Genomic DNA, 14273 nt, shown 5'->3' on the forward strand with positions numbered 1-14273 from the left:
TATATGGATGTTCAGTTTTATTCATAGTAGCAAAAAAGAAAGCCACTCAAATGTCTACTAACTAATGAATGTATAAATGAATATACCACTTGACAATAAAAAGGAACTACTGAAACATGCACCATGAGAGAATGGATTATAAAAGAAGTCAACCACAAAAGAAACCAGACATAAAATTCTAGAGAACTCACTTTCATTTTCTTACAGAGCACTCGTTACCTTCTAATGTCATTTACTTCTGATTTTTTATTTGTTGGTCTTTCCTAACTAGAACAAAGCTCCATGGAGGCAGGAATATTTATGTCATTCGGTGTATTACCAGCACCTAGGAGACTACTCCATACAGAGCAAATACTGGACAGTTAGTTGTTGACTGAATAAAATAATGGCACCAAAGTTCTGACAGAAAATTATTTGGGGCCTAGAAGTTTAGATTCAATGAAGTTGTCAAATATGAAAACAGAATAGACTTGCAGGTATGCCTAGATCTGATGAATTATTTCCCATGTACTCTTTTTAGGAAAAGTCATTTGAGATAGCAAAATGCCTTATAGGATCAAAAGTGGAACTAATGCAGGATTCCAAATGAAAGAAATTCCTGGGTGACAGTTATGTACCATTTCTAGATAGCAACTGGACATCTGCAGCATCTAAAGAAAAAAAAAAAGTGGATTTTGTTCAATAGAATTAGCTGGAATTTCTTAGTAATCAGAGAGAAAAAATAACTTCTCTCAAAAAGAAACCCAAAAGGGAAATTCCAGGGAAAACAAAGCTAGGAAATCATAAACCAAAAGAGAAGCAAGCCAACATGTGGCATGATGAACACAGAAGAAAGTGACTTTGATTTTTGTCATTTGGAATGTTTCTTCAAGTGGCATGGGGACTGAATGAAACATCAAACCTCTGGAGGAAAAAATGTCCAGTTCACCACCTGAACTGGACCTGGACATGAACAGTATTTACATCATCGCAATTGTATAAATGTTCTTTATTAGCTTTCACAATCAACTTAGAGAAAAACAAAATTATGGTTAGAGGCCAAAATACAGATTTTATCAATCTTGATAATATAAAAATAAAGATATAGCTGATCAAAACTGGAGAGTAGAGACAAAGGTATTAATATTCTCATTCTATGAAAAGAAGAAAGATAACCTGCTAAACTTGAATACACCAACAAAAAACATAGAAGGAAAGAGAAGGTCTTGAAATTGTCAGAGGAGTAAGTATAGGTTTAGAGAGTGAAGGGAGCTGTTAACTTGTTATAAGTTCTTTAGAATAAAGTGTTTTGACCATATATAAGTATTACTTTGATTTAAAAAACCATACCTGTCCAAATTATTTTACTTGATACCTAAGATTGTATATTTATTGCTGTAGCCACTTAAAATGCTTTCTTTTTTTCCCTTCTCAGTACTGGGAACTGAATCCAGGGCCTTGTGTGTCTTGGCAAGCACTCTGCCACTGAGCTACATTTAAAAACTTTTATTTTGACACAGGGTCTCCCTAAATTGTCCAGGCTGGCCTGGAACACGTGATTTTCCTGCCTTAGCCTCCCACATCACTGAGATTACAGATGTGCACCATCACGCTTAGCTTCTCATTAGTCATTCTTGATGTCTACTTGGGCTGGACTCTTGACATGGAAGTTACCTGTGAATCAGGGTAGCACCCCTCCACACTGCCTCAACAGAGTTTCACACATTTCATACTTTCCATTGATCTCAACATCTGGACAGTAAATAAGAATTAAGTTCAGGAAATACCTCTTAAGGGAGTTAATATATACATACACAGAGATACCTCAGGAAATCAAATTTGTTAAAATTAGCATTATTTTAACTAATGTTTTCATCCTCCAGATTCATTTCCTTTATGATCATGAAGATTTTCATCTGAACAAGCTGCCAAAATACATCACCTCTGATTTTATATGGACCTCAAATACTTAAGATACAAAAAGCACATAAACATCTTCAAGTACCAAAACATTTATGACTTCATAATTTTATGGTACAGCAAGAGGGCACAAATAAAGAATACAAATAAATTATAATTTGAAGACTTACATATAAAACTTCCCTTGATTTATTTATTAAAATCTGCCAGAAAAGTGAAAGGAATGTTATTAAGCATTTATAAACAATTGTGACCATAATCTGACAGTGTTTTCTTCAGTTTTCTGGTCTCATCCTCAGCTTAACAGGCACTGGAGACAGCCAGCTTCTTCAAATGATCCATGAACACCTGCAGGCTGACATCATCAGTTAGGATGGGTGCTCCAGTTTCCTGAAATTTAATGATAAAGGCTTACTGACAGATACCTGAAAAGTGGTGAGAACTCACAAGTTGTTAAATACCTTCCACCTCAGAACTCTCACAGGTCTTCCCTCTGCTTCCCATCACCTCCATTCTCTGCTTTGCTAACTACTACTACTTTCAACTGAAGCATAATTTCCTCTCAGAACCCTTCTGTGATTTACTGAGACTAGGCCACCACCCCTACCCACTGAAGACACAGTTTCGAGCATAGCCTTTCTACTCTGCTCTCTCTTATGGTTCTGAGGGCTCATTTGGAGTTGAGTTCCACACCAGGTATGAGCTCCCTAAGGCCCACACAATCTCCTCCTGTGTATGCCCCACTACTGGAGCCCCAGCTCTTAAGTGCTCTGTTCACAACAGGAGCTTGAGAATGATGTACTCATCACAGATGAGTTGAGTAAGTCAGCATCTCCACTGACAGATGGATACTTGTAATATTGGAAAACACTTTTGAGTTCATTAACACTGTGAAAAGAACTGGATAGAAACCTTGATTTGTAAAGAAACAGGTAATATACATATATTTAATATATATTATATTGTATTAATCAGATACAAATATATAATATGCATAATATATACTATATATCATATATTATATTTATATTATATATATATATACACACACACACAATATACATATATTACCTAGAAAGAAGCTAGAAATAGTAACTATAGGTAATTTTATTTTCCTTATTCTTTTTTCTAAATATTCAAATTTTCTAAAATGAAGCTGTACTGTTACAATTAGAAAAATGTAAATGTGATCAAAGTGTTATAAGAGGATTTCCAGTTCTGGGAACTAGAGTTGATAATATAATTTTTTTCTATTCCTCCTACTAAATGCAACTTACAACCTTGGACATTTTCTATAAATCAAACATCAGAAGACTTGGGTGTAGTTCAGTTGCAGAACACCTCTGTTAACATGAAAAGATGTTCAGTATCACTAGACATTAGGAAAATATAAATTAAAACCACAATAATATACCACTAGACACCTATCAGAATAGCTAAAATAAAAACAATGATAACACTAAACATTGGCAAGGATGCAGAGAAACTGGATCACTCGTATATTGCTAGTAGGGATGAAAAATTATATACTCATTCTGGAAAAATTTGGTAGCTTCTTTAAAAGCTAAATATGTAACTACCATATGACCTAACAAATGTATTCCTGAGCATTAATCGCAAAGAAATGAAGACTTATGCTAAAAAAAAAAAATCTGAGCCAAGCATGGTAGCACATGCTTGTAACTGCAGCTCAGAAGGTTGAGGCAGAAGGATCACAAGTTCAAAACCAGCTGCGGCTACTTTACTTAGAAAGACCTTCAAAATAAAAAAGAACTGGGGATGCAACTCCGTGGTAGAGTGTGTGAGGCCCTGGGTTCAACTCCCAGCACTACCAAATAAAAAAACAAACAAAAAAAAAACTCCAACTTTGTACATGAATGTAGTCTTCATGAATGAATGACTAAACAAGCTGGGACACAGCTATACTCACTGTGGATTATCACTGTGGAATATAATTCAGCAAGTAAAAAGGAACAAATCGATACATGTTAATAACTTGGATGAACCTCTATATAATTATGCTGAGAGAAAAAAGCCAATTTCCAAAGGTTATATGCTGTGTGACTTCATATTTATAACATTGTTGGTGAACAGATTAGCAGTTACCAGGTATTAAAGAAGAGGCATAGGCAGGAGGGAAATGAGTGTTGACTATAAAAAGACAGTTATGAGAGATCCCATGGTGATGGAAATATACATCTTGACTCTATTGATATCCTGCTTTGATGATGAATTATTGTTTTGCAGGATTTTACCATCAGGGGAAAAATGAGTAAAGGTGTGGAAGATCTCTGTATTTTTTTTTTTAACTGTAGGTAAATTTACAATTATCTAAGTTTTAAAAAGGTTCTAAGAAGATAGAATTTAAAAAGTCATATGTGAGAGAAAGACAAATGCTGGGAATAATTAGACCAAGGAGGAAGAAGGCTGAAAAGTGAAGAGAAGACAGAATCAATGGTAAGCAGGAGTTGCCCTGTGGTCTTGGGAGAGGCCTTGCCATGTGAATGTGGAGTGCCAACTGGAGCCACAGTGTTGTGTTCTGTCCTGGCTGACCTTGACAAATGGACACTGTGGACTATGGAGGTAGACCCACATAGTCAGCTCCCCACATCACAACTATATCAATTGAAGGGTTCTTTTGTTTTTATACTTACCAAAATACCCAAGTTATTCTGTCTCTGATATAAAAGGATCCCAGTTTTTCTGACTTTAAAACAGGTTTTTTTAAGAAGGAATGTGGTCTCCTTCATAAATACTTGACAATTTCTTACCTGTCCCCAAGCATACAGGTTATTGTGTGTCTGAGAAGGGTTCACTTTGGACAAAAGGAATCGAGCCTAAGAAAAACAAAAAATACCATTTAAAGATTAAAAGTATTAATATTAGTGTAATAGAGAAAAGTAAGATAAATTTTTTTCAATACTTTTTTGGTTAAATTAGATACTTTTGTTTTTTTTAATTGACCTGGAACCCCATCCTCAAAGACTCTAGATGCTGGGCCAAGGTCATTTTTTTAATTTATTATATATATATATTTTTTTTTGTAGTTGCAGATGGACAAAATTCCTTTATTTATTTGTTTATCTTTATGTGATGCTAAGGATCAAACCTAGTGCCTTATACATGCTAGGCAAGTGCTCTGCCATTTAGCTACAGCCCCAACCCAAAATAGATATTTAGATATTTTTTATTGTACAGGAACTTCTTTTTTTTTTTTTTTTTTTTTTTTTAGATTATTTCTTTAGCTTAAGCCCTTGGCTCCCTACTCATGAAGGATCCTGAAATCATTAGTAATCCTATGCTTTAATATCAGCACATACATTTAAAAAATAGAGTTGTAAGATTACCTGTATGCTCATTTATGTCACCACATAAAATAGTAATTACCCTGTCTGTTTTTTTTTTTTCTTTGAAGAAAAGGAAAAAACTTTTATTACTTTACTAGCAAAGAAACACAGGGGACTCCTGTCCCAAAGGTTGTGATTCTGGCCGTCAGCAGGAACAAGGGGCTTTTAAAGAGGTGATTCAAAGGCTACATTCCATGTGTTCTCTGTTGGAGTTGTAATTCACTTGTTAATTTGGGAGATGGTCATTTCTGAGATCTTCTGGTACCATCCCCAAAATCTGGATTACTTCATTCCTATTGTGGGTATGTACTGAAGGACAGATAACTAAATGCCTAAGATGGGGAAGAAAGGTTTCCCTGAAACTAGGGAGGGGGAGAGCCCTGTATGGTTTTATAGCCATAAAAACAGATCATGAAACTGACAGAACATTAGAGCAAAAATTCAGTTCACTCACTTGACTACCACCATGCTCCGTGTTGATGTAACGTGGCATTGGGAAGCGGGCTTGCAGAATTTCTTGAGCATCATCCAATGGTGCCTGCAAAAGGTGCTTGAAGTTTTCATATTCAGGCATGTCTTGATATCTAGCTTTCTGCCACTGGGCTATGGTCTAAGTTAAAAAAAAAAAAAAAAAAAAAAAAAAAAAAAATGAACCAAAACTGTATGGAAACACTATAATGGCGGCCCTGATCAATACTCGGACATTTTACTACTACCAGCATCCAGAACTTGTTCCCTGTGAAGTCTTGTGACAAAAATGAGAAGTTTCTGAGGGAAGTAAAGCAGAGCTGACTAGGAGGAGGAGAAATAGGAGCTAGTAAATAGGGTGCACACAAGGCACCACCTATGCAGTTCTCCCAGCCATCAGTTACACCTCATCTTCCCTTTCTAACTGTATACACCAACTATTTAACAAAGTCCATGATTAGTTATACCAAGAAGCCATGGCCTCCTTTCTATCGCACTTCCACAGTTATAACTCAGTCTAGCCAGTCATCTCTTCATTCTTTGTTAGGCTGGCTGCCCACTTCTCTTTTCCTAACAGCATACACACATTATACGCCTCCTCTGCCATATAGATTGGGTGGGTCTGACCCATTCCTCCTGGGCCCTGAGTTGGGTAGTCTTGGCAGAGGAGATAAAACCTGTAAGAAAGTAAGAGTGTTAATTAAGTAATAGGCAATGAAGAGAAGGCAACATAATAAACTATGGAAAATCAAGGTTATTTGTCTCCCCTACTGGGTTAAATACTTCGTATCTTATTCCTTTTTCTGTAGTCCTCAAAAATATCTTGTACACACAGGAAATCAAGAAATACTTATTAATTTATTTGTGTATCTTATAGGTAAATTGAAGTTCTTTCTCCTGTTATTTTATGGATACAAAAAAAGGAAACAATGGAGAGGAAAACAGAATAAGATACAGTAATTGTTCAATGTGTTTTAGCAACAAAACTGAATATGACACCAGAGGACCCTCTTTCAATGGCTCCTTCCACAGCCTGCCCTCCTCTTCTCAAAGCTGTCAATTACCATTCCCCAAGACTTAGTTTTTTACTGACTGGTGACCTGGAGGAAGTGCCTACAAGCTCACTTGGGCCCAAGAGTTCATAAGAATACCCAAAACCAGCCAACTCAGGGCTTTCAGAGAGTGGAAACAGTATTATTATTTTTGTCTTTAGAAGTCCTAATTTGTACACAGAAGGTGCTTAACAAATGTGTGAATAAGTAGGACTGGGGGTTGCATTAAATATCTATAAGGGGTAAGCTGAGGCCAAATGAAGCTACAGTGTTAGTATTAGTTTTCTAATACTTCCTAAGTTATTAAGGAAATTCTAAAACATAATTTATATCTTCTCAAATCATTTGAAATCACTTCTAATGTTGAGACTCTAGGAAATCAAATCAACTGCCCATGCAACTTACGAATGTAAAGAACAAACAAGAGAAAAATCATCATCACTGAGTATAATACTCAATAAAAGAATTTTTCTCCCATAAAGATGCAAATAATTCAGAGAAACCATTCCCCTTGGGGAATCCACTTCTTTCTCATGAAGCCCTTTGAGAAAGAAATGGATTCTCCCCTGGAAGCCACCCACAGCCAACTAAAGGATCCACAGACCCAGAGTAATGTTTTTATGCCAGGTTATTTCATCCAAGAAAACGTATAGCCCCAAACATAACTCTAATATAACACTGAAAGGACAGCAGTGTGTACAAAAAGTTCACTGAAGAATAAGCTGGTCTTGCCTAAAATTTTACTTCATAAAGTAATCAAGTACAGTGATTTAAAAGGACACTTGAGATTTACTAACAAACATATTAAATATACAAACTATACAAATATCTATTCAAATAACTATACAATATACAAATAACTATACAAAAAATAATTTTGTCATATTTAGAACTAAAGGCACTATATGCATTATATGTGGTGAGGAGAGGTGGCAGGATGGGGCTGAGGGGATGATTAAATCCAGGAATCCAGGAGTGCCTTACCACTGAGCTATCCCCAAACCTTTTTTTTTTTCTTTTAGTTGTCAATGGACCTTTTAAATTTTATTTATTTATATGTAGTACTGAGTATCGAACCCAGTGCCTCACACATGCCAGGCAAGTTCTCTACCACTGAGCCACAACTCTAGCCCCCGCAAACCTTTTTATCTTTTGAGACAGGGCCTCCTTAAGTTGCTGAAGATGACCTCAAACTTGCAATCTTCCTGCTTCAGCTTCCCAAGTCACTGAGATTGCAGGCATGTGCCACCATGAAAAACTCTAAGTTCAACTTCTTGTTTCAAATGCCATTTTAAAAAACAAACTAACTAAATTAATAAATAACAAAACAAAAATAAGCACCAGGAAAGAAACTGATATCATCTTACCTCACCAAGATAAATAACGATTTGAAAGAAAGTATCCATCAGCAAGATTCTGTCAGCCAGAATGCTGCTACTATCCAAGAGGACTGGCTAAAAAAAAAAAGGGAGATATGTTACTGGTCTTCCTTCTTCCCCACATGGCAACCACTACAATCCCACACTCAGCTCCACTGAACAGTGAAAAAAGTTGTTTACACATCGTTTCCACCACTTTCTGGTTCCCAACTCAATGGTTTTAAGTCTCAACTTCATAGAAGAAACAGGCTCCCAATAATCCTTTATCAACTGGGAAGAGAATTTAATGATATCTTGTGAACTAAAAATCAGAAATAATTTTAAACATTCTCAGTTTTGTGCTAGAAATATATTTAATGAATCCAATCTTTCTCTCAAATAGACTTTAGCTGTAGTTGAGAGGGAATGGGGGTGTCTACATGAAAAATACTTCATACAAGTCTTAAAAGTTTACTATAAAATATTTTTATTATGATTTTTATTTTAATAATAAAATACTTTCATTACTTTAAAAATAAAGAAAAGCATGTACATCCAGCCTTACCTCTGGTGGCCCATGGAATGAGTAGGAATAGAGAATGGGCTGGATCATGATGAGGGACTGGGTCAGATCCTGCCTAGCAAAGTGGTGTCTATAATAGGACGACTCATCAGGACTGTTGTTAAATACTTGAAGAAATGGAGATCTTCTAAGATGGAACATGAACTGTATTTACCAAAGAAAAAAAGAAACCAATGCACATAGTTATAAACTTGTATACAAAGAGTATACCTTTGGTCTGAGAACTCAGATTCTAATAAAAAGCCTCTGGATTCACAAAGAAGTAGAAGGTGACCCAGGGGCTAAGGGAAAAGGGAAAGAAAGAGTTGTTTATTAGGTGTAGAGTTTCAGTTTTACAAGATGAGAAATTCTAGGGATCTGCTGCACAACAATGTGAATATACTTAGTACTACACAACTGTATACTTAAAAACAAGTAAATTTTATGGTATGTGTTTTTTACCATGATTAAAAATTTTTAAGAAAGTTGTTTTTCTTTTCTTTTTGCTTTTTTTTGGGGGTATGGGGTATTAAATCCCAGGGGCACTTAATCACTGAGGCACATCCCCAGCCCTTTTACTTTTTTGAGACAGGATCTCGCTAAGTTGCTTAAGGTCTCTCTAAGTATTGCTGAGGCTGGCTTTGAATTTGTGATTCTTCTGCCTCATCTTCCTGAGCTACAGGGATTATAGATGTGTGTCACTGCACCCAGCTAGAAAGTTTCATTTATTTATTTTTAGTACCAGGGATTGAACCTAAGGGGTCTTAACCACTGAGTCACATCTCTAGCCCTTTTTATTTTTTATTTTGAGACAGAGTCTCACTACGTTGCTGAAAGCCTTTGCTAAATTTCTAAGGCTGGCCTTGAACTTGTGATCCTCCTGCCTCAAACTCCAGAGCCACTAGGATTACAAGTGTGTACCACCAGTTCTGGGCAAGAAAGTTTAAAAAACAAAAAACAAACAATCAAACAAAAAGCATTTCTGGGGTTGGGGTTGTAGCTCAGTGGTAGAGTGCTTGTCTAGCATGGGTGAGGCACTGGGTTTGATCCTCAGCACCACATAAAAATAAATAAATAAAATAAAGTTATTATGTCCACCTACAACTAAAAAAAATTTAAAAAGCATTTCTGGATATGTCAAAGCTTCCATAAGAAAAGGAAGGAGCAAAGAATTATTTTTTTACAGAGTTCCTGAGTTGGGATATAGAAAGAACATTTTCTCTCAAAGACATTAAGTCCAGTGGGGAAAAGACATAAATGAAGCTTTTGAATTATGAGCCAGGGTACAAGAAAGTGGGCTTGGGGAGGGGGCCCAGCAGGAGACTTCCCAAAGCTATAAGGCCTGAGGATATACCTTGAAAGACATTCATGAGGAAGCCAGAGTGGGGCATGAGGAGGGATGGAGAAGGGGACTCCATGTACAGGAATGGTAGATGAGTGCTCAGGGCAGGCTGGTTAGTTGGAGTGAGGTTAAGCACAGGGCAGAAGGGCACAAGCAATGACACTGGAAACATATGTTCTTTATCCTAAGGATTAGAGAGGGCACAGCAGACTTTTAGCTCACTTTAAAGAGTTGCTAGAACATGAAAAGGAGCTGCCTTTAGAAGTATTAAGTTCCTAAATCTCCAAATACTAAATCATAGGTTCTTAAATAATTATGGCTGATGTTTAAGACATCCTATGTACCAGGTACAAGGACTTGACAAGAATTATTTAGTCCTTCCAGTAAGCCCATGTGGTAGGTTCTCTTACCATCCTTGGTTTATAGGTGAGGAAACAGAGGTACAGAGGTGTGAGCAACTTACCCAATGTAACCTAACATCTGAGTGGCACAACTGGACTCTAATCCAGGTCATTTGGCTCCACAGACTGGGTTCTGAACTGACCTCTACCCTAGAATGCCTTGGCAAAAGGAATCTTAGAAACCATCCAAACTGTGCTCTTCAGAGTCTTAGTGCAGCCCTGGGATCAGAAGCTATGGTGGGACCCAGCCGGTGGGTGGTACATGGGCACAACCAGAGCAGCACCAATCTGTCTGCTTTACATCCTGGATTTTGAGGAAAAGTCCTCTGGAAGGATTATATGGTTTTGAAGAAACTGCAAACCAGTTCTCCAGACCAATTCCTCCCTTCTAAAGATGGAGAAATGAAAATCCACAGGGATTTCTGACTTCACCTAAAGTCAATCAGCAGCAGCAGGGCCAATGTGAGAGCTCCACCCTGAAAGGTCAGTCCAGGACTCTTCCCACAATACCACATGGCTTCAGCCAATCAGACATGGGCTCCTGCAAGTCCCAGGCCCCCCACTGCCAGCAGGCTCACATTTATAAAGTGCTGCAGGTGTCTGACACCATGCTAGATATCTAATACTTGATTGGCCTCAGTTCAGGTAACCCACCCCCCAACAGCCACCCACTGAGTAAGTTCTATTTCCTCATTCATTTTTTTTTCCATTTTTTTTTATTAAAAATCATAAATTTACATAGGGCAATGTTGTTTGATTCATTCTGTTATTTTTTTCCCTTCCCCCCACCCCTCCCACCCCTCTTTTCCCTCTATACAGTCCTTCCTTCCTCCATTCTTACTACCCTCCTTTTCCCTAACCCTAAACCTAACCCTAACCCTAACGCTAACCCCTCCTACCCCCCATTATATGTCCTCATCCGCTTATCAGCGAAATCATTTGTCCTTTAGTTTTTTGAGATTGGTCCTCATTCATACATGAGGGAAAAGGGTCAGAAAAAGTAGAATACCTGAGTCTCAAAACATAAAATGTCTTCACTTTACCCCAAGAACAAATTTATTTAAATTATAATTTTTTGTTTATACTTATTTAAAAAAAATTTTTTTTTTCTTTCCTTCCTTTGTGATGCATGGGGATGGAATTCAGGGCCTGGTGCTCACTAGGCAAGTGCTCTATGACTGTGCTCCATCCCTACCTGCTAAAATACATCTATTTCTTACCTGAGGATATAGAGAAAAGGAATCTGATAACCTAAAAGAAATGGGGTCTTCTTTGTTATACTGTCCAAACTTCTGACACTGTAGAAATTACATTTTAAAAGAAAAAAAAGAAAAGAGAAAAATCTAAGTTAGTGTCACCTGAAAAAATCCCATACTAAGAGCAGTCTTAAATCTGCTACTTCCCGTGAGTTCTAGACCAGCCCTTCTCAGGGTAAGAGCAGACAAATGCTCTTCTCAGGAGGAACAAGAGATTCTATGTCCCTAACTAGCTCTCAGGTCATGCTGGCCCAAGGTCCATCCTAACCACAAACAGGCTAGAAGAGTTCTCAGGTGCCTCTTCCATGTGAAAACCTTCCAATACCATGAAAACTAGCAATTACAGTTACACCTTGACATTCTCTTGTGGACAACTCAGTTTTCCCATTTCTCTGGATGGCAGGTTTTAGAACCATATTGTTTACCTTCTGGGCTTCACTTTTGATCACATATTTCCTCAGCCACTAGAGAACTAGGCTGTTCACTAAAGAAATCCCATTTCTAACAATTACCTTGTTTCTAATAAATCTCATGTCTTTTCATAGTTCTCATCTTCTTGAGCTTTCCAGTGGCATAAGTCAAACTTCTTGAAACTTTATTTCAGTTGCCAAAATACCACTTTCTGTTTCTCTCCAACCAATCCTCTCTACCTTCTTTACTGGCTCCTTGTCCTCTCCTCTCCTCCTAACTATGGACTTCTCAGAGGTTAGTGCTTGGCCCCCTGCAGTCAAGGTGTACCTTCACCTTCCTTTGACAGTGGTCTCTCTGATGTCCCCAGCATAAGCTGAAGGGCACGGCTACCTCCCACAGCCTGGATCCACCTGCCATGCCTTGCCTTCTCTCCTATTATCCTACTATTGATTTATTTATTTATTATTCCCTGCGAGGTGCTGGGGAATTGAACCCCGACCCTTGCACATGCTAGTCAAGCACGCTACAAGATGGGCTATATGGTCAGCACCTATCTTACTCTTTATAAAAAGATCTGATTTGAGTCTCAGTTCCCACATGAAGCCTTTGCCAACCTTGGGCTGTCTGCTTATCTGTCCTCCTTTTGAAATCTAGAGAAACAATTTTCAAGTTTTGTTTGAAGTACTGAGACTCCCTGATAAATGGTTCCATGAGATGGCAAAGGCAAATACAGGATTAAACAGAGTTAAATAGGTTTCTTCCCTAAGTCTTAGATCACAAATACATCCTGTGAATCTCTGAGAAAGTACATTATGTGGTAGGTCAATTATCAATTCATTGACTTGGTGTTCCAAGTTTACCCCTTCTGCCTGCCATGACATAAATATGGGCCCTTTAACTACTTTGCCAATTGGCATGATGCTAAGCTTTGTTAGAAGAGGGTGATGGCGGCAAGTGCTGCCTTCTGTGCTCATATGGCAGCTGCCTCAGCACCAGGCTCCTACAGCTCTGTAGCCTCCCCAGTGCTGAGATCCTAGAGTACACACAGTCAGCACCCCATGCACCTCTGCTGAGATACTTCCCTGTGAACAGCCTTCCCTAGTACCCAGATGATGGATTTTTTGTCAAATTCTAGAGAAAATTTCTGGCAAGTCCCTCTGGCACAGCACCATAGTAAGTTCTCTGCCATGAAAGAGTCATTGAGCCACGGGCCACAGTCTCAATCAGCGCTCGGGGAGCGGGTGCTCTATTTCAGTTCTAGAAGTAGTGTCTGTACCTTATATCTGCCAGTTCTCTTTACTTCTTAGTAGCCAACTCCTCTTTATCCTATTCCCCTGTTTTAATAAGTCTTCACATAAAATCTTCCCTTTTACATTATTGTGTGATCTCCCTCTTTTTGGACCCAGAATAATAACATGAGGCATTTCCCTAAACTCCCTGTGCTCAGATCCCTGTTTCCCAAAACCACCATCCAGATCTGAAAAACACAGGGTCATAGCATTCCCAAAATGACTCATTTAATTCAGCTATTAACACTTGCAGATTTGCATCACTCCCCAAATGTTCTGTGCATGTTGTTTCTTTCCACTACAAGGTCAGCCTTTGAGGGGGAAATGCACAGTAAATACTTCTTTCATATCAGTCTCAGAATAATCAAGTGTTTGGCATAAGGTAACTGACAATTTCTTCCTGACTGATTATATAAAATAATAGGATTAAGAGACAATTTTCTCAAAAGTGAAGCAGAGAAAAAGACTGAATCTAATGCCATTGTTTACCAGTCGGATGAGTTGTCGGTCCAGCCACCGGAGCACATCAGGCCCCTCCTCTGATTCTGCCCGGAATACTCCAAGCCGTGCCATCAAAACTGCTGCAGCCTCCTGGTCAAATGCAGCTTCAATGTGCCTGAGCTGACTCTGTGCATCTGCCCAACTGACAATTTCAGAGTTAGTGCCATGCTTAAGTTCAGGAATGACCAGAAGGCCAGGACTCCATTTAGATAAACATATATCCTGTATCTTCATCTAAGACAACAGAAATTTGAACTAAGAAATCACTAGAGTTTAACATATTTTCAATAACCTTCACATGATCTCTGAAGGCTATAAATTCAAAAGAAAAATTCACAGTGTTCTATAAGACATCATGAAAACAGACACCCAAAAATGTACTGTCTC

General features: G+C 38.0%; 1 protein-coding gene across 2 annotated transcripts in view; it reads right to left on the reverse strand.

Annotated features, from left to right (window-relative positions):
* The window catches only part of SEC23B (SEC23 homolog B, COPII coat complex component), a 39912-nt gene continuing 25639 nt past the window's right edge, over positions 1-14273 (reverse strand). For both annotated transcript variants that reach the window (XM_079123388.1, XM_079123387.1), the window contains exons 14-20: positions 13875-14028; positions 11650-11727; positions 8690-8851; positions 8134-8220; positions 5701-5856; positions 4671-4736; positions 1-2289 (exon numbers count right to left, since the gene is read on the reverse strand). In XM_079123388.1, coding sequence (XP_078979514.1) covers positions 2200-2289; positions 4671-4736; positions 5701-5856; positions 8134-8220; positions 8690-8851; positions 11650-11727; positions 13875-14028 — 793 coding nt within the window. In that variant the 3' untranslated portion in view covers positions 1-2199. The remainder of the gene's footprint in view (positions 2290-4670; positions 4737-5700; positions 5857-8133; positions 8221-8689; positions 8852-11649; positions 11728-13874; positions 14029-14273) is intronic.

The sequence above is a fragment of the Sciurus vulgaris genome (genome assembly GCF_902686455.1).
Source record: "Sciurus vulgaris genome assembly, chromosome: 2".
In the NCBI taxonomy this organism is placed as follows: domain Eukaryota; kingdom Metazoa; phylum Chordata; class Mammalia; order Rodentia; family Sciuridae; genus Sciurus; species Sciurus vulgaris.